Consider the following 21,731-nt stretch of genomic DNA (forward strand, 5'->3'; position numbering starts at 1 on the left):
AATAAAATGCTGAACATCTTTCCTGTGCATGGAGATTAAAAATTTTGTTCTTTAATATCTGGCAGCGTTTTTAAAATTTCATCAAAATTTAAATTTTGTGAACTTGACTCTTCCCGTAGTTTAGGCTGCTGCGGCGAGTAATGGGGTATTTATCACCTCTTTGGTAAATACTGTTCACTGTGTGCCTCTTTTTCTCCCAACCAATTTTTCACAATTGATTGTTCTGGCTTGTTTGTAATAAAATAAATGGATTGAATTGACGAATTGCAGCCAAATTAAGTGGCTTTCAAATGTCGTCATGTTTTTTTGAAATTGCCGCACTAAAAGCCGAGACGATTGAAATTTAAGAAAACACTATTTTTGCAAAATATTGCTTTTGGGCCCGCGTAAAAAAATGTTGGGATAATGTACTAACAATATACATTAGGTTGACCACCTACCTTAAGGGTATCTCCATGCCAAATTTCCAAAATCCAACTACCCTTGCCAAACACAGGTCAAATAGGTTTGGAAAAGGCCAGTGAGTTTATGGTAAGCTTTAATTTGAGGGGTATCTGTGCAGTTAGATTGTAGGATGGCCACTCACTGCTAAATAAATTTCGCATATCGCTCAAAACTTGAATTGAAAAATCTAAGAAAATCATCCGTTGAAATCCTTGAAGCATTTTGAGTCAACAAAACGAGCAACTTTCAAACCTCTCATCTCATGATTCAACTTTATCAGACGCCCCAAGAGAGATTTCTTTAATTTGTTGACCGTTGTAACTATTATTATTGTTTATTCTTCACAAATCAAGTCAATGAGAATACAATTAAAAAATGTGAAGAAACGGCAATACCTTTGGCAAACAAGTTGCCTCAGTAACACGCGATTTTGAAACTATGTTCGAATAAATCGCATTGTTCAATATAATACGACAAAATTGATCAAATTATAGAATTTATGCAGTTTTAAACATATTTCTCTCCACTTAAAAAAAAGCAAATAAAAAAAAATGAAACGTGCCATTTTAGTTTTTAAATATTTCGGCAGGACAAAGGGCATCTGTACTATATGGGAACTTTTTAAATCACCAAAGCACCACAAGCCGGAGTGTATATATACATTTATATATTTAATAAAATAATTAAATTCAAGTAGCAGGTCCGAGTAGCTCCTCTCTTCCCACACCAATCAATGTGTAGCTTCTCACCTGTTAACACACACCCTGCTCGGTCGCACCCCAGGCTTCCTTCCTGTGTGCAGTTATTTAACATTCATTATTTCATATTTGTCGTGAGCTGCTCGCTCGCGATACTTTTTTCTCACGGTAGCCTTCTGCTCCCTCCCCCTTTTTCTGTGGTCCTGGGCCCGCGCACAGCACCAGTGTAGTATGGGTGTCTGACTACTGTGGGAACCTCTGCCCCTTTTTATTGTCTTGCTGAAGTAATTTTTGGCCTCTGCCTCTCGCACATCTGATACAATTTCATTATTGCATAATTGAATTAATGAGTTTGTCTTGATAAGAAACACATTCTTCCCCTCTCTCCAACGCACTAGTTTTAAATGCCAAACACCTGACTCTGTCTTTCTCTGAGGGTAAACGTGAAACTGCGATTCACAAATTCCGATAAAGACACATCTGTTGCTTGCTATACCCATTCTGGTTTGCACACAAGCAGTTGTCAATGAATGAATTTTAAATTATATTATTTATTACATACAAAACTAACTTAAGCTAACAACTCAACTCAATTCAGTTAAATTTATATTTATACTTAACTAAATACCAATATATAATTATGTACGTGCACTATGCTTTTTTAGCATAATTGTTGACTCCATTCATTTTTACCTGCATTTTTTTTATTTTGATACTTTTTATGCAGATGCATGATTCCGCTTATTTTGAACAGCGTTATTTTTTAGGGATGTAATGCTAACATGAATGGAGAATAAAGAAAGATATACGACAAAACACATAATATATAAAATTCATAATACATCGATTCTAATGAGATGGTGCTTGCACGCCACATATTAAATTTTAAAGCAAAGAAGAGTTTTTTCAACTAAATGATACGTTGTAATATTTTTGTTGTATTTTACTCTCTATTTTCTACTTGTTTTGTACTATGTTGCAAATGGGGCGCGTCGCAATGAGTAATTACATCGTGGTGACGCCTCATACGTCAATAAAGATCAATAATAATAATTATGGAAATGAAGATTCGGGCTTTTCCTCGTTGCAAAAAAATTGTTTTTATTAAAAAACAAACGGCTCTACCAGTTTCGGTCACGGTCTGCGACCCTATTTCATGAGCAAGAAAAAATAATAATTATTCGCAAGCAATTGACCATACCTTGGATACTCTTATCTAACTAGCAAAACTCACCTGTGGCGGAGCAAGACTTGCTTGTCAAACCAATCAGACTGTTGCTGACTGCTCAGTCCCCTCACATTATGATCCCAAGAATTTTAAATCGTCTTCCCAAACTAATCAAAAAAATTGATAGTTATCAAGTGTTTAAGAAGGAATTGGAATTGATTTTCTACGACTAAATGTCCTGAATATTTTTTGTGTAAAATTTTGTGAACAAAATCAAACATTTTCGGTGCCGCAGCAAACTCCGTTGCGAATTATTACTATATTATAATTATGTTAACCCATGGCGCTGAGGGTAGGACCTCAAAGTTATTGTTCGTTAATTGAAAGATTTTTTTAATGCATAGAAGTTTTATTGTGAGTGAAAACCCCGCGGACTTGCGAAAATTTTTTATTTTCTTTTAACACAAATTTTCAGGCTGTATCATGATTCAAATGCATGTGTGATGGTTGTGATACCATGTTGTAAATGTGAATAAATAATTTAATAATAGTAAATATTTCAGAAAATAAAGTACGAAAAGCTTATTATAAAATTTACTTTAAAGTCATGTAAAAAAGTGCAGAGCGCGAGTGAGGAGTGCAATTTGCCTAACTATGATTGTTTGCATGGGACACGCGTGAGCGGCCGGTACACTATGGGAGTGACGCGACGCGAGCGAGCAATCAATAATGAAAAAAGCCCCAAGAGAATAAGTGAAAAAAAATTCTCACAAAATGACTTTGAGAAGGACGTTTGAGGACGCCCATATCATTATATCTGCTGCCAACGCATACGCTTTGCATAATCATAACAAAACATTCTATAGCTCATAATCAGTTTCCATTGGTCATTTTTGGCCATTCATTAATATCTCTACTTTGAATCCAATTTTATTAAAGAGAACTTAGTTAAAATAAAATTCCATAGGACTTTTCTCAAAATGATAAAAGAGCTGGCGGTCAATTAACTGACACTGAAAAATATGCGAGAGAGAAAAAAACTCCAACAATCTATTTTAATGTAAACAATGTAGTTGCAACAATGTGGACCCATGAAATAAACAAATATTAAAAAAATCTTAAAAAGGTCCTCGTTATTTTTATTTTTTATCTTTCCAAGCTGCATAAAAATAAAATTATTTGTATACCAAGCTCGATGCACAAATTGCTTTGCGATTGCGAAACGAAAGAAAAATTGCTGATGACTATAACCCAAATTACAATTACAAGTAATCAAAAGAAGAATTACTGGAATTAAGAGTCAGAAAATTAACTCGGCAAAACTCTACCATATTAACAGGCGCCAACCGCGGTCTCTATAAAATTGTTCCAATGTATCCGTGAAAACTAACTCGAAAGTTTCATCGGCATAATTAACCAGAAACAGTAAAAATTGGAGCGCAAATAAACTCATATCATGAACTGAGCCGATGAACGTAAAGGGTGAAATGATTCCCCCCTGCGGAGGACCCCACAACCTTTCCCTCTGAAAAAACATCAATTTTGCGGTCACCAGCCATTGCACGCAATTTCACCCTTTGCGTCCTACCGGTCAGTGCAGAGCGCAACCAGTCCAGAGCAACTCCGTGGACACCACAACGCTCAAATTTCTGCAACACGAGCGGAATACAAACGGTTCCAAACGCATTGGACAAATCATAAAATATGCCCAACGCCTTCTGCGTCCGCTCAAAAACCGCATGCAACTCACTAAGTGAAAAATTCAAATAGCGCCGACACAGTACATTTTGGACCGAGATAGGAATATTGGGCCAATTTCCCGATATCAAAAGAGACTCTGCCGGCGCGGTAAACCCACACTATCAAAGAAAAAAAGAACAATCACAAACAATTTAATAACTTTGAATCTTGATTAATTTAGGAACGTTCTTGTTTAAAGTTAAAAACTCTTATTTCACTATTTTTGTAAACTTGTGGTGGTAGAATAGCAAAAATTAAATTCTAGTTCCAATTTTTCTTCTTTGACCGTTAAAAATTAATAGTTATATTTTATCATTATTTATTTCTATCGTTCGATGTAAAAAATGTATGCAAAAAACTGGCTGTTAAACCTAGAGGCTAAAAATAAATTGAAAAGAACAAGCAAAAAATTTGTTTGAAGAAGTTGACACTCGAGGAGATGATCATGGAAATGAAGATTCGGGCTTTTTGCAACGAGGAAAAGCCCGAATCTTCATTTCCAAGCAAAAAATTGTATTTATTTATTACCCATTCACAGTAAATTTTTTTTTAAGAATTTTGTGGATATTTTGGATAAATCAAAGTAACTACTGTACTCGATCTCAAAACTGTGCATTGAAAAGTTGATACATTTAAATTAAATTTATTTTTCAGAATTACAATAACTCCAGGTGTATATGGTATTTTCCTGATTGGCAAGTTCTGCTCAAATTGCAAAACCGATACCATTGGGTTTCAATCATTCTAATATTTTTATAATGAAAGGACGTGCCTTTCGTAAAAAACCAAGACGGATTTTCTCGCCCATGAAGGAGTAAATCAATTACCACCTGCGATATGGTTTTCTGCGGTCTCTCTTATGATGTGCGCTTGAGAAGAAATAATCTTCGGGTGCAGGTGTCGGAGCGCATAACATCCAAAACGATGGGAACCCGCGTCTGCACACTTTCATTGTGTCAGATGGAAGAAAGAAATAAAAAAAAGAAATTGATCACGATCAAGGACAAATCGGTAGCCGCTGCAAGTGGCACTTAATAGATGAATTATCTGAGCTGACTCATTCGTGGTCCGCCGCGACGAATTTCAGTGAGATCGATCCCATGCACCCTATCAAACAATTCCACACCTGCATTTTATTTCAAACGAATTCTCCCGTGAAAAAATATTGCGATTTTAATTACCTTACAACAAGTCAAAATAAGAAGAAAATTATGGAAAATCGCATTAGGAGAAAATTGCAGCCAGTTCTATAAACCTAAACCCATAAACATAACACTATGTTTCAAAATTTTATAGATAGGGTAGGTAGATATTATCTAAGTATATTCCAGCCAAATTTGAAAACTCATCAGCTGGTGCTCATCTTAACTGACGAGCACATTTGCTCAGCAATTTTTTTTAACATATTATGCACAGTAAAAGCATGTATTGTCTGTGTATGTAATTCAGTTTGTCAACAAAAATAAATTTTTGATTTTGTATTTAACGTCAGTTTTCTTTGCCAACTTTTTAATTAAGTGGTAGATTTCATTATTGCGGAACAATATACTCGGAAGGCTTGATAGAAAAAAATTATTTTCCCTCATTGGTTGTATGTTGCATAATGTTGTTGCAACATTTTTGTATTATTGTGGTGAGAATCAAAATATTTAACATAAAATACATTAATTTTGAAGTTTATTTAGTTTTGATATAAGCTAAATTATTCATTTTACAGTATTATCTTTTCAAAAACTGATAAAAAAAAATTACTCTAATTATTCAGAGCGAAAACTTCGCCCGATATCGAAACATTTTTTTCTCTAAATTGGACCAAAAAGTTTTAGTACATTGTTTATTCTCCCCCAATTTGACTTCCTGTGTATTACTTGGTGCAAAAGAATAAATTAAATGAATAGTAATGAATGAATTTCTTAATTGCTTTTAAACAGACAACTAAGACTTAAGGACTCTTTTGACCAAGCAGTTAGAGACAAATAATGTCTTCTGACCAATTTAATTTTATTGCTGTTCTGTTAAACAAGAATATTAACTGCAGTACCAAAGCGCGCAAGCTGGAGATATTGCCTTTTTATCGAGATGAATTTTCATCAATAACACAAATCTTTCAAGCGATAAAAAGTATTTCATTCGGTTGGAAGCACGTGCAATCCCTTTTGTGCGGGCTCACGCGGCATAGGCAAAGACCATGGTCGTCGCGATCTTTACCAGAATAGAAGAGTCTTGTGAGAAAATTCTCACTCAATGGAGCATACTGGTCGCACGTACCATTATTATACCTCTGCAGGCTGCTATTCGTCGGTGCCGGCAATTCGCTTCATTGAGGTAGGCTGCACTTCGGTTTCATATTTTTATTCCATTCATGGCACTTCTTTTTGTACCAAAAATATGATAGTGTATTTTTACAAATAATTTATGAATTTTCTAGGAAACAAATTATTTTGATTCTCACACGTTTGAGGACTTTTAAAAAGGAGTCATTTACCATTAATTTGGACCCCAAAAATTTTTCGTGTCCAAAGTTAAATACTTTTTATTACAAGATGCATTTAAGTGAAAAAAAATTAAATTTACTTATCCATCTATGGGGGGAAAAGTTTAGAGAGAATACATGCTCACATGATTGTCCCAAAATTGGCTGCTACTGGACCTTAAAATAAAAATGACGCTGGGTGGCTCAATCACAGATTCGCGCCGCCTGTTGCGCTTTTTATGTGGGAATTGGGATGGATGCGCAGACAGAAAATAAAATAAAAGAAATAAATGTTTTGGAAAACCTCTGGCAGAATAATTTTTTTTCACCTTCCATTGTTTTGTTAAATCAGTTTTCTTAACTACTTTCCAGTATGGCTGAAATTTTTACGCAGTAAAAAAATTTGACCAGTTTCAATTAAACAAATTAAATAGCGTACTCCACAACGCTCAAATTTTTTTGCAACGCGAACGTAATAAAAGCTTCGAAAAGCGTTAGACAAATCGTAAAAAAAAAACCTAATGCTTTTTTCACCTCTCAAAAACAGCATACAACTTAGTGAACAATTCAAAAGGAGACAAAACTGTATGTGGTATTGTATTAGTGGTTTGTTGACCTGTGGACAAAGCTGTGCTGGCTACTAAAAATTAAATCATTGTCTAGGAACAATTAGCACAACGCAGAAGGAAGCAATTCTGCAAAACGTTGGAATTAGTAGCCAAACTAGAAATTGCCAAATCCAAGCGGTCATATTTCTTATAAATAGGAGTTGCTATTGCATGCCTCATTAAAGTTGGATATACACTGGTCAGAAAATATGCATTAATTAATTAATAACAATATTTTTTTTTAGGGTCAGGCCAAGACAAAGTCTTGTCGGCCTGTGCACTTTAATGGCGGTACAGAAGGCACCACCCAGTTATTTTATTTTTTCATGTCGGCCAAAGGTGCAGCAACGCTTGATATGCAACCAGCATCGCCAAAAAGCGGCACCTCATCCCAATCTGAAGGCTACTTAGGGGGTCAATTTACGCGTGGCAATCAGTCTAATGTATGTGAAAACGCTCTTATCGAAAATATTTGTAGACTGCAAATAACTGCAGAAAGTCCTTCTGTTTTGACCTGTTGTGAGAGAATAAACTAATTGAATTGAATTGTTATGGTACCTAGAATTTTTAATGCTCTGCCAAAAAGCATAAAGTGTTGTAATTGTAATGAAGAGTTACTGAATAAAGTGAAATTATAATCATCTTTAATGCCTTACCTATATCATTGAAAATCCTCGAAAATGACGAGGTCCTTGTAAAGGAGGTTAAATCTTTTGAATGCGATGGAAAAACAGTTCTATGACATGAGCGAACTCTTCGCTCCAAAAAATTTATACTATTCCCTTATTCAATTTATATTTCAAATATTCTTTATTTTGTTAAGCATAAATTTGCAGTAGCAATAACACTTTATAAAATAAGTCAAAATTATTCAAACGGTAAAATTTGTTTAAGTCATAGAATTGGCGTTCAAGTACAAAAGTTTTCACTTCCTTCACAAGTTCCTCGTAATTTTCGAGGGTTTTCAGGTTTTTCGGCAGCGAATTAAAAATTCCTGACAAGTTTTCCAATAGCTGTATACTTTGTATATGTTAGCTTATATCATAATAAACTTAAATTTTGAATTTGAAAATATAATTAAATTTAAAAAAAAAATTAAGAGATGTGGCTTTTATTTTGTCTGAATAATCACAAGAGGCTCTCGTTAATTTTGATATCAGATCCGGAGTGCGGGGGACCGGAAGGAGGACTTGGAAGGAATTTTCGCCACAATACCTGTGCAGAGCGCAAATCGTGGGAACTGGTGCGCGCGTTGCAGTACATACTTGCGTGCTTCTTCCACAAGAGGCAGCAAGGACCTTTACTTTTCCCAAAGTAATCATGCACACAAAGCAGTAGCAGCCAAACTACATTTTTTTTAATTGAAGACGCATTAAAATAATGACAAAGAAGAAGAATGCGCACAGAATTATAATCTCATTTAGAGTTGGCTAGGTTGTTGACTGCGTACGTTGTTGACCGAACGCGCTGAGTTGACTGAATGCATTTTGTCTACGAGCGCTTTGGTCTGAATGCATTCGGTCTAACACCGCTTGGCCCAAATGCATTTGGTCTGGACCAAACGCAATCCACAATGAAATCTCCTACTCTCAGCGCGTTCGGTCTAACAACTTGGTCCAAAAGCAATTTTATTTAAGAGCTGCCAACTTTTGCGCTATTTTTGGGTGATAAAACTACGTTCGAGCAGGTTCAGAAGGAAATAAGAGGTGCGCAGAAGAAAATGATAAAAATTCAATTTTTATGAGACGGCAAGTTTATTTTTTAATCTTCTTTGGCCTATACAGCAACCAATTAATTGATTAATTGGTCTTGTTTATTACGTTAAAACATATTGGGGGCGATTCCAAAAGGCTAACTTGGCCCAGGCTGAATTTAACCAGCCATTCAGTTTTGCTGGTGGGCTAAGTTGGCCCGGGGCCAAGTCAAGTTTAAATTATTAACTTTTGATTAAACGCCTTTTACGTGGAATTTTGTTCCGAGACGCGAGATACTGTGACAAAATCAGAGTAAAAAAGCTATAAAAATTCCTGTTGTGATAATAAAAAATATAAATTTATGGCGAAAATTTCCCAAAATTAACACTTTTAAAACCACCCCAACTGCAGGCACTTGTGCTATCGATAAAAAAAGAACTACTCTCAGCTGGCAGATTCCTGTTGAAGCTTTTGTCAAGGGTGCCTGTACCAGGAAATCACATTTTATTAAAGAAATTAAAAAATAATAATAAAAAAATATAAAATATTTGAAAAAAATTAATACCTGATGAAGTTCATAATCTGTAAAGATCACTTTCCTGGTTATGTTCTAAAACCACTGCGATAATTTTTCAACTAAAAATAGCGCAAAAGTTGGCAGCTCTTAAAAAAATTGCTTTTGGACCAAGTTGTTAGACCGATCGCGCTGACAATGAGAGTAGGAGATTTCATTGTGGATTGCGTTTGGTCCAGGCATTCGGGCCAAGCGGCGTTAGACTGAATGCATTCGGACCAAAGCAAGGTAAGCTATTGAGATGACACACGCCGATTTTGTTGAAATTTGGTATGCAACTTGCACTACCCTTGGGTGTTCTGGAATGGCTATCAAAAGTTGCCCAATTTCACAAGGGAGGGTAGTTTCCATTAAAACGCACGTTAAAAATGATCAAATGTAGGCAACAAAAGCGTCCTCTGTGTATTATGTTGCCTACATCTGATTTCTCCAATGTAATTCAAATTACATGGAGTTAAAATGGCAAAAATTAAACAAGGAAAATTGGGCAAAAATTAATGGCCGTTCTGGGGTACCAATGGAATCAAAGTGCGCTGTGTCCATGTATGGAAGAATTGCAATGAAAAATTATCTACCTTGTAATTGAAACCACATTTTTTAACTATGCAAAATTAGATCTTAATTACAAAAAATCTGCTTTAAATTTTAAAAAACAAAAGGACATTTTGGAAAATACTTGCCCAAACTCGCAATCGAGCATCATAGTAAATAGCCAATTATTATTAAGATTATTAAGTAGAGTAAGTAGAATTTGTTACCTAAATTTGTTCAGAAAACACAAACATGGATGTATGTGCGTTTAATTAAATAAATTCATTTTCGATTGAAGCCTCAGCTGTCCTTCACTGCGTTGATTACTCTCAAGAAGTGCCACGTTATTAGTGAAAGAGGAAAAGAATAATACAATATTGTAGATCGGATTTCATGTTGGGCTGACCGGCAGGCGAGTCATGCGAACAGGACAAGTGGAGCACAACTCTTGGTCGAGCCTTTCCTCCCAGTGATCGCATCTCACAATTTGGTGAGAAAAAATAGTAACTTGCCTTAGTATACATTTACTTTATCACTGTGTTAGAAATTGATCGTTCTAATTTAATTTTAAAATTCACATTTTTCACATTTGCGTTTGAGCTCCTTGTCGAAAGTAAGGTGGGTTTGGGTCGGGTGGAAGTTATAATAGTCAATAATGATTATGGACAAAGGCCGTTTTCTTCACTTGCAAAAATAAATAAACTGATAATTTTCAATGAGAAATAAAATTTGCGGCAATTTGTGTAATTTTTCTTTAAGTATTCCATTCGTGCAACATTTCTTATTTCTGATTAAGACATAAAGAGTCTATAGATTGCAGTATACATTATAACAACTAAATAGAACGCAGCACATATTGCAGTGACGTTTGTGTATGTCAGGCTGAGGTAAAACAGGAAGTTGAATTTGAATAACAATGAGTTAAATTTTAAAAGTTATTGGCTGCAATTGTCAATTCGTTTCCTGCTTTTCTTAAGAAAAAAAAGAAACTTGGAAGCGCCAGGCTAAAGTTTCATTACTTTTCATTTGCGATATGGTATGAAAAATGCTTGAAGAAAATTGCCAAACACTGGTGTGCAAGCATCTTCACGTGAAGTCTTTAACTAATATTGTTATCTAGTCACATTATATTATTTTTATTATAAGTTACTTAATATTTCCCAGACGTTTAAAAAACATGATGTTGTATATAATCATGTTTACTTGAAATACATAACTTGAGGCCTGTTGAGTCTTTGGCAACTCATTTTTAAGGAATTTTAAATCCTGCCTGTCTTGTCTGACCACGCCCTTGAATGTGTGAAATTTTACAAAAAATAATTTCAAATCATTTCCACAAAACTTTAAATCTTTGAAAAAACTTGCATGTCAAACCTAACAGATTGAACCCGACAGCGCATTCCCCTCAAATCATAATTGTTAGAATTTTTTATCGTCTTCCTGAAGTATCAATAACATAATTAGTTATTCCGTGTGGAGGAATCTGAAATAATCTTCTATAAGGCGCATAAATATGTTTTGTGTAAATATTTGTGAGTTTGTGTTTTATTTATTTGTATTAAAAAATATTAAAACGACTTTTTTAGTGGTTTTACGTATAGAATTTATCGTTTGATTGTGCAATGCATTCAAACTTATTTACAATAAACGTTTGATGCTTTTGTATATACCGATGCTTAAAAAAATAAGTATATCTTGAATTATTCTAAATTTGAATTTGATCAGGAGGATTCCACTGGTGACTAAAATAGACAAATGCTGCTATGCCGTAAGAAAAATTCATTACACTCCATTTATTTATTTTATTATTTAGATAAAGACCACGAGAGGCGACGATGGGACCGATTTGTTGTAACATTTCTAGAAGGTTTTTGGTTACTTAAAACTATTTAAACAAAATGGATGCCTATCGTTTTGAAAAGCGTTTTTTTTACAAATATTGCAGATTTTTTTCCGGAGTGATTTAGGAATGAAGCTTAAATCCAGCTTAAATCAGAAATTATTGTTTGAAAAATTTATTAAAATCAAACATTTCATATGGTTTTCACCAATTTCAAGGCATATTAATTGAAAAGGAGGACCATATTTTTTTTAAATTATCATTATTGATTCTTAGTCGATTGTTAATTCAATTTTTTTTTAGAAAAAAATGAATTTTTTTCATAAAATTGTAGATTAGCGTGGTATGTATGTTTCAAAAGAAAGACTAAGAAAGCAAAATATTATGGATGTTTAGGTGTTGTCCTACCAATCAAAAACGTATAAATTATTTAAGCTATACATTTACTTGCTTCAATGAAATGGATGAATAGTCAAATATAACAACCCTTATAATTATCTTTTTAGTTGGACAATTCTGCTTTTTTGAAATGTTTGATTCCTCAGTGGGACATACCTCGTGGGCCTGGACGTAGATATCGGCGACGGAAGGCAAGTGCGTGGACATGGGCGTTAGGGTCTGCAGAGAGGCACTGCTGTCGAGGGGATGGTGCTGGTGGTGCAGAGCCTGCAGGGGCATCAGGTGGTGGTGCTGGAGATGTTCGAGCGGCAAGCCTCCGCCAGGGGAGACGCCGGCGGCTGCATCGAAACTTGTGACCTCCAGCTTGGTGGCCGATTTTGAACTCGGAAAAATGCTTTTTCCTAGACACCGAAAAATTCAGAGCCGACAGCCCTGAGGTGCTACCAATTGCGAGCCACCGTGACGTAATTAAATTGTGCGCTCCACGAGCCGACAATCAAAACAGGAGACTCCTCCCCGTGCCTCCCACTTTTGCATTCTTCAATCAAAGTGTACCGCTTTAAAGGTGCAATCCGGAGCCGAGATATATAACGCCACGAAAGAATCTGGAACGATCAAACCAGATTTTTGGCACCACACAACCCTTAAATTGTCATTATTATTGTTTTAGATGTATGGCATTATGAAATGTAATCACAAAATTATAAAATATCCCCTGCGATCCACCCATTGACAATTTTGTCAGTTGAAATGAACAGCAGGGAAAAAGAAATTACTTATTTACAAGCAGTTTTTTGTAATTTGCAACTAATTTACATATTCCTCTTCAGTATGTCTGTAATGTGACACCATAAGGTAATTAAAAAGATGCAATATTTATTATTATTATTTACTCTTTTTGGCCGATCAGAAAATCACGTACAAAATGTTTTAAAATAAAGAGCATTATTATTTTTTATTTAGCTCAAGTCATACATAAAAAAAAAATTGAAATCGAAAAAATGAGCAGAAAGGACTTCTCATATCGCAGAGGTCTGCTAAAACGCACAACATCAAAAAAGACGCGGCTGTCGCGGTGAATCCAGGTTGAAGATGTTTGTTAAAAACCCAACATGAAAATTTATTCGTCCGCCGAGGAAAACCCAAACTATTGGAGAATGAAACGGTTAAAGAAGCTATGGATACGCATATTTATTATTAATATTATTAATAATTTTTTTTTTTTTGATCAAGCACATCAAAGTACAAAAAAATTACATACATACATAAAGAAAAAATTTTCGATATTAATATTATAATTATAAATAATATGTTATTTAATTTAAATTTATAAATTGTTAAAAAAAAATATTAATTAAAATTAATTTTGATTTTTAAAGTAATTAAAATTTTAATTGTTATCAAATTTCGCTTTTATAAATCTAAATATTGAAGAATTGTACTCTGATGAGGTATTTTCAATAAACTATAATTGCAACTCTTTCATTAGCTTATGGTGTGATATTACATAATAGTGCACGCAGACGTTATTCACCCATTTGCAATTGGGCCAAAAGAAAATAGATAAGAGTTAAGAAGTCAAACATATTTACATCAATTTACAAGTTCACCATGAAATATAATATGTATATGAGATATAATAATGTAATATCACTTATGACACAATAAAAGAGAAGGAATAAATCAAGAAACACTTTTGAACTAGTTAACAAGTTTAAATGAATTTACTGTTATCAGCCATCAAAAGACTATATTTTAATTCAATTCAATTCATTTTATTTTCTCCAAACAAGTCAAACAATCAATTGTGAAAAATTGATTGGGAGAAAAATAGGCACACAGTACTAGTGAACAACTCACTGAAACTCATAGCCGAGTATTTACCGATAGGCGATAAATACCCGACTACTCGCCGCACTGCAGCCTAAACTACGGGAAAAAAAGAACTCTTAAACGAGTTCTAAAGCACTGAATTATATAATTCATATTATAATGTGCAGTTTTGACAAGTAAAATTTCTCACGCTAAATTTAAAGTTTTTTCCCTTTGCAAGTAAGCATCGGATTTTTTTCTCTAGATTTTAATTTTGAATCTGAAATATTTTTAAGACTACTGTCTAACAGATTCAAGATTTATTTATTTTTTTAAGCATTATATACCACATAACATACAGATAGTAATAACTAATAACCGCTTCTTAAAATAAGTTAATATACATTGCATTAATCAAATGATGAAATTCGTTCAAGTCATAGAATTTGTGTTCTAATACAAATAACAATATGAATAAAATTTATAAATAACAATAAAATTAAATCGAATTTAGGGTCCAATGTATAGTGTCTGCTGGTTTTTAATGATCTCGTCCCATTGTTGAATATTTGTGTAATTTTTGTCATTGCCAATGACACAATAAAAGAGAAGGATTAATAATTAATAATATAGTTATTGGAGCCTTGAGAAACTCCGGAATTTACGCCAAAGTTCTCACTATTTTTGTTATTTACTAAAAAAAATATGCGTCCAGAGAGGAAATTGAGGAGCTGCAGGAAAGGGCCATCAAAACCTAACTATTTCAATGTTTTTGCTAATTTTTTTGCACATAAGAATGTCGAATGCCTTTTTTAAATCGATAAAAATAGGTATAACATGTTTTAATTGGCACTGTTTAATTCTCCTAAAAGTGCGAACAGCGCTCGGGCGACTAAGTTTTCTTTCCGAATCGCGAATTGAATTCACTGCCAGCGGTCTATTATAAAATTGTACGGTTCCATATTTTAAAATTGCATGTAAAGAGTTTCAGACTCTTTGATACATTTTCTCCCAGTCGGAGTTATTTGGAAACATTTTTGCTTTAAAATTGGGCCTATGAGTTTTAATAAAGTTGTTTACTAGGGCTAGCTGCCAATTCTTTCCCAATGTGACTTTCCTATTTCTGAAGAATAAATGAAATGAATTGCTCTCATTTTTATTGTTATATCCAAAATTAAGTGGATTAAGTATTAGACGCCTGTAATACAACTGGGGTGCAAAGTGCAGCCTTCTCAAAGCTCTTAACACAAAATCCTTCAGCCCTCGGCCCACTCACTTATTTGTGTAAATTAAAGTCCAGCGATAATGAGATTGCAAAATTAATATAACTATTGAAGGAAACTTAAAAGTGTTAAATTTATTATTTATTGTTGAAGTACCAGTTCTATGATGAACGAATACGGGAGATGTGAATTGGAATGCTTAAATTTAGCAGCGTGAGACCCCGCTGCAGGGTTTTTTTTTTTTTTTTTGGGGGGGGGGGGGGGTGGTTCCCTCTGCACTGCATGAGGAGGGATAGTAATATGCTTGCCCACCCCCGCCAAATTATTAACGGCGTGCGAATAACCTCAATCACACTGTTAAATGAATACATTCTTAATAAAATTTTGCCCTAGAATTAATGACTTGCTGTTAAGGCAAATTGGAGATGTATTACATATGTCTAATGCAATATATTTTTACCTAATATAATCTAACTTAAGCAAAGAATAACCCTTGACTCGCAGCCCTAGTATGATAAATTACTCAGGTTCCCTTGAAAAATATATATTCGCCGAGAGTGGGAATCGAACCCACAATTTAAGGGATGGAGGACAAGCACACACAACTTAGCCACTGAAGAGACGATAATAATATTCGGTTTGAGGAGCAAATTTAGTAGTCCAAAAATCAGTGCAGGTTTGCGTGCTGGTTGAGCAAAGATGGCATCTCAATTGGCACTCTCATTAAAAGTCACTGGCAATTAACAACAGGAGTTTTTCTCACGCCGCAAATTTCTCATCAGAGCTGCTGTGCTAGCAGAGGAGTTTAATTTTTTAATTTATCTTTCTCCTAATCACATAGCATTGTTGTTATCAGCGGCAGAGCAGTGGCAGTGCTCATTGTTGAGAGCCCAAAACACTACCCCGTTAGGAATATAATAGTGAGATTTTTCCCACACAACATCAGGCTCATTGTGTTCTGCCCTCGGATGAAGAAAAGCGGCAGACGACTATCTGTTTTTATTAAATTACTAATATTATTATTACATGAATCCCGCCATAAATGAATTGCTTGCCGTTTTAACTTGCACTATACATTCTTAATAATTTGACAGAGAAACCAAAACTATATTTTAAAATTTGTAATTGTACTCACCAATTTTAAGTTGAATTAAAGTAGGTTTGGCACAGCTGTGACTAGATCAGATTCCTGCAACAATTATAATATTTTTTTAATCAACATCCCTAAACAATTTTCAGAATTAAATAATTATTGAAAATATTTTGCATATATTGTGTTTCTGGGTGTTTCCACTCTTGAATTTTTTATACAATGTTACAAATAGGGCGCATAGCAACGGTTCAGATTCAAATATTAGGAGAATATTTAAAAAAATCAAATTTAAAAAAGTCACTTTTGAAAAACGTCATTAGTAAATGATTGTTATTCAATATTACAAGTAAAAGAATAGTTAAAACTCTGCATAAAAGAAGAAAATTCATTTTTGCCATAAAATACTGGCATTGATTCCGCATTTAGATCACAATATTTACAACGATCTTTAGAATAAGTCAGTACCTTAACATAAAATACTATTCAAATTTACACAGCAAGATACTCATGCATCATGCATGTCATAAAAAATTTCAGCAGCTTTTGTAAACAACTTTACATCAATTACTTTTAATCTTTCTGGGAGGTGGTTAAATATTTGTGAGATCCTTATTTCGGGACTTTGTGCTGTTAAATTAAGTCTCACTGGTTTAATAAACAAGTCCTCCTGCGTGACTGGATTATTTCTCGTATTATAATCCTCACTTTCCATACTTCTCACAAATGGTCCTGGATATTTTTTAGCAAATTTGACACACTCTAGTGCATACAGTGAAAACGCAGGAAGTATTTTATATCTCTTGAACAAGGGGTGGCATCATGATCTTACTAGTGTCAAAGACTTCCAGTAACGCCAACCAGCCATCGCTCTCAGGACCCTTTTCTGAGCAACAAAGACTTCATCAAAAGCAGGGGAACCACCCCAGATAATTGAATACAAAATATGACTTTGGACGTGTGCAAAATACACTGACCGTAAAATTGCTGGCAAAACTCTTTGCCTCAGTTAACAAACAAATAAGTAGTACTCCTTAACTTCAACATCACTTGCTTGACAAACGTGATGAGTTATACTAAAAAGAAACTTTGAAGAATAAAAATTGGCAAAGTGCAATGTTCAATGATCGCCAAGTGTTTACGAGATTTGCTTGTCACGAGTACCTCTACTTATTCTGTAAGAATAATAATTTCCATTCTCAGGCGACCATTGTGAATGCAAGCATTGCGGTAATAAATGCTCACAATATCATATTCTATAATGTAAAATGAGCGAAAACTAAGACTAAGAGAGGCTGCAAAAAATCAGAATTAACTGACTTTGTATTTTGTAATTTAACTATCGAAACGAGCTTGCTTAATTCAACTAATTATGGGAAGACAAATTAGCTTTAGACATCCGTTGTACATGCACCTAAGTAGTGTTCAATAAATACTCTATCTAATTTTTTAATCTTTACATATCTTTTAAGACAACTCTCTACTTATGTACCATTACCATTATTATTATCAAATTGTTACAAAAAATTTGAATTGAATAGATAATAATTTTTAAGGCACTACAGCAAGGAGTTTGGTAAAACTTTTGATTGTATGACGACGTATGATAAATAATTCAAATGTTGATAATTATAACATAATCTGCATAATACAATAATAAGTAAGGTATTTTAACTCCATAGCTAAATTAAGACTTTAAACTTGCATCGTCAACGAACATCCTGTGCACTATATCGCACACATTTCATTAATATAAAACTTTTGGAAACTTATGGAAGCATTTTGTTGAAGATATCTCACGACAGCTTATGTTAGTCATCAAATTCGTTAATTGTACGACCGTGTTCTCTGCCTTAAAAGACATCGATCGCACTTTTCACGATTATAAACCATGTATTCTACTAATAATAATATAATATAGTTGAGAATTTGAACCTGTGAATGATGAACTTTCAAATATACCTGCTGAAATTGCAAAATTCAATTCCGTAGCATTGATTGTGAGCTCAAACACGAAGCATCTTTGATTAGGTATTCTGTAATCAAAATCAAAACACAACACCACACCGGCTGGACCTGTTTTCCGATTATGTTTGTTAATCAAATCACTACCGGTTTCCAAAACAAGGAGTATCGAACTGCATTTTCAAGTAAGGCATTCGTGAATTAGTATCGGTTCTCGATAATCTATTCTTAAAAACCGGTTTGTAAATGAAACCTGAAAATTGAAGGTTTATAAATTTAAACTTAATTCAGATTCTGTTTAATTCGGATAGGTTCAAAAATGAATTTATTTTTAGTTTTAAATATTTTATTTGTCATTGAAGAGTCGGCCTCGGAAATATCGTGCTACCTCTCCTAACCATCGTTTGCGACTTGCGACGAGTATTGCGTCCTTCATTTGCGACTCTGCGACCCCTACCCAAGAAGCAAGAAGTTCTTGCCTCGGCCTGGTCTGCCTTTTCGTTTTCTACGTTGAGATGTACGCCATCTATTGACTGAAATCGGAACAACGTAAAATTAAATTTGCAGTAAGTATAATATACCAACCAACCTCCTCTTGTGATTTTGACAGTGCTTGCACGTTTGCAGCCGTTTTATATGACATTTATATCTAAATTTGTGCAGAATTCAATTATAAGCAGTGATTGCAAAAAGCTAACAAGAAACTTGCAGTAAAATATTTTTAAACTCTGAGAAGGGATTGAGAGGCCAAAAAGTAGGTCTCAAGCTGAGATTTTGGATTAATTTATTTATTTAAGTATGTCTCACGCCATATTATGCACTAGCAAATATCATTTAGAGGAAAATATCGGAATGAATAATGTAATTGTCAACCATATTAACTAAAAATTTTTACACACATGGGCAGAGTGCACTTTGCGCTCATTTCCTCTCTAACCCATAAATTTGGCTTTTTTCGTTTTTTCAATTTCAATTTGGTCATAAATTGCAACGAAAGACATATTTATTTATTTATAACTTCTAAATTATTCCCGATTCCGGTAATATAAGTTCAAGGAAATGAAGAGATCGGACTTTTTCCTCGTCGCAGAAAAATTGTTTTTTATTCTACAAAAACAAATGGCTCTATCAGTTTCGGTCACGGTCTGCGAACCTATTTCATGAGCAAGAAAAATACTAAAAATCAGCAAAATTTAAAAATACCACATTTATACATAAAAATTAATAATCTTAAAACTAACAAATTCAAGTACTAACAACCTATTTCATGAGCTGCTCGCTGAGTGAGAATGGGCTAGCTAAAGAAAGATTGATTGGGAGAGGTGAACTTTATTGGGTGATTAAAAAAAATTAGCGCGCCGCGCGGCCGGCCGCCGGGGCGCCGAATGACGTCGGGCGCATCATGCGCGTTTTCGAGAAAAAGCTGTCTATTACTTCCTCTCTCAAAAAAGACATCCACCTTTGATCGAATTGGTGGCTCAGTTGAAACAGGGTCGCAGACCGTACAACCGAAACAGGTTTTTTGAATAAAAAAAAAAATTTTTAATTTTTCTGCAACGAGGAAAAAGCCCGAGCTATTTCGAGTGTTAACTTCTTCAAATAAATATACGTTCAACTTAATAATTTCCAATTGTACGTGGTCTTTTTCTTTTTACACAAGAAGGGAAAAAATTATTTTTGAGCACTAAAGGGCGCAAGACTTTGAAAAAAATTTAGCGCGAGCGCAACATTTTTAAAATCTTGACCACGAACGCAAGCTTGTTGAAATTGTGAGAGACCACAACTTAATAATTATTAAATTTCATTGGTGGTTATCAAATTTAGTATAGGTATTTTATATTTTATTATTATTATTTTTTTATATATAGCATGGCATGAAGCTGATTGAAAGCGGCAGGGAAGCAAGTGGCCGTCGCACATCGGTTGCATCATTAAATAATAAATGAAGCCATCATACTGCCCCGCTTCTTTTGCCCATTCATCCATATGCAACGAGAGAGAAAAACGCGCAGAGATAAATTGAAAAGATTTACAGCACTTCCACGTCTTCCAACCTGCATCGGCGTTGAATGTCGAATCGAATCAAAATCCAAATTTAAGACTTGAGGAAATTGTGGCTGTCAACTCATGATATAAAAGAGGGCAGACAAGGAAACTCACAAATCCATCGGCAATACAATCAGCCAGCCTAGTTGACGGTTGAAAGTCTGGTATAAACCTATCAAGGCGGCCAAGAATTATTTCAAAGAAAAAAAAGCAAGTACGTGTTCGTGCTCGGCGTCGACGCCGCCAAAAGAGCACGACGTGTGCTGGGAGGCCTGGGAGCGGCCGGTGAGAAAACTATTAAACCACCGGATTAATTTTCCCTCAATTCCGTAAAATTTCAATTTTGAGAGCAGTCGCTGGAGAGGCACTTTATCAAAGGCTTTTGCCAAGTCAACAAAGATAAACAACAATAATGGCATGAACTTGGGTGGCACCTGAATTTGTATCGAGCGCAACAGTCCACTCCTCATTTCCTCAATTGTTTTTTTGTTTTTAGGATGAGGGTAATGTGCGAGCAGCAGGCCGTAGAGCTGCGCACTAAAAACCCGCTAAAAACCAGCTATAATGGTGTGAACGGCCCAACGTAGGTCGTCTTTCCCCATTCTGAACCCATCCCATCGACCCTTATCCTTCCTAGCAGGCCCCTAAATTGAGAATGTATTAAAAGAATTGCGTCGCGCCTGCTATAGAAGTTTCTGAGGTGATCGGGAAATAAAATCAGTTTCCTTTAAAAATTACACCTTAGACTACTCACATCGCGCCTTCTATAACATTACCTATACCGAGATTTCTATATTCGACTTTATTTACAGGTTGAACCGTTGAACGATTTTTTTGTTTACCAAGTAAGTATTTTTTAATATTTCAGATTTGATGCTCAAAAAATTATCAATAGCAAAACAGACGTAACTTTCATTTGCAGCCACCGTTTTATTTTATTTTCATTGTACTTATTTTAAATTTCGCTGAAAATTTTGGGGGTTTTGACATTCTTAATGCTGAAACATTGAAAATTTTTCATATCAGTAATGAGAGATGAACAATTGTGCGAGTTCTGCACCGCACTCTTTATAATTTCTGCACAAAAGCGTTCTTTCCTTCTCCCCTGCTTTTCATAAACAACAATTACGCCACGTGTGTTTTTGTATTGTACTCGCTTGGATTTGCAATGTCTTTTTTTCTGTCCGCCGACAGTGCATTTCAAAAAAGGATATCTTTTCTGCGCCATTAATTTTCCTGAAAGCAGCAGCGTCATCTCCTGCGAACGCCTCTTCACTTTTTGCTTGTCGCCTCTCTATTTAAAAAGCAACCACCTTCGTGATTAGAGAGTGCCACTCACACGATGGCATGGTAAATTCCCCCCTTGTTCCCTTGTTTAAAAGTAAAATAATAACTCTGAAATCAATTTTATTTTGGTTTTTACCAT

At 34.6% G+C, this 21,731-nt stretch overlaps 1 protein-coding gene across 6 annotated transcripts in view; it reads right to left on the minus strand.

Moving 5' to 3' along the window:
• The window catches only part of LOC132204146 (recombining binding protein suppressor of hairless-like), a 38,231-nt gene extending 19,821 nt beyond the window's left edge, over positions 1 to 18,410 (minus strand). The window contains exons 1-2 of one of the 6 annotated variants that reach the window (XM_059632455.1): positions 18,257 to 18,410; positions 16,340 to 16,393 (exon numbers count right to left, since the gene is read on the minus strand). Coding sequence is in view for 4 of the 6 variants with exons in the window: in XM_059632451.1 (XP_059488434.1) it covers positions 12,326 to 12,448 (123 nt within the window). In the remaining 2 variants the exon portion in view is untranslated. Of the gene's footprint in view, positions 1 to 12,325; positions 12,621 to 16,339; positions 16,394 to 18,229 lie in introns of those variants that run through there. The other 5 variants (XM_059632456.1, XM_059632451.1, XM_059632454.1 and 2 more) reach the window with 5 other exon arrangements.
• Positions 18,411 to 21,731: the final 3,321 nt, after the last annotated feature.

This window comes from Neocloeon triangulifer, unplaced genomic scaffold, assembly GCF_031216515.1.
Source record: "Neocloeon triangulifer isolate White Clay Creek 2 clone unplaced genomic scaffold, ASM3121651v1 ptg000022l, whole genome shotgun sequence".
NCBI lineage: Eukaryota > Metazoa > Arthropoda > Insecta > Ephemeroptera > Baetidae > Neocloeon > Neocloeon triangulifer.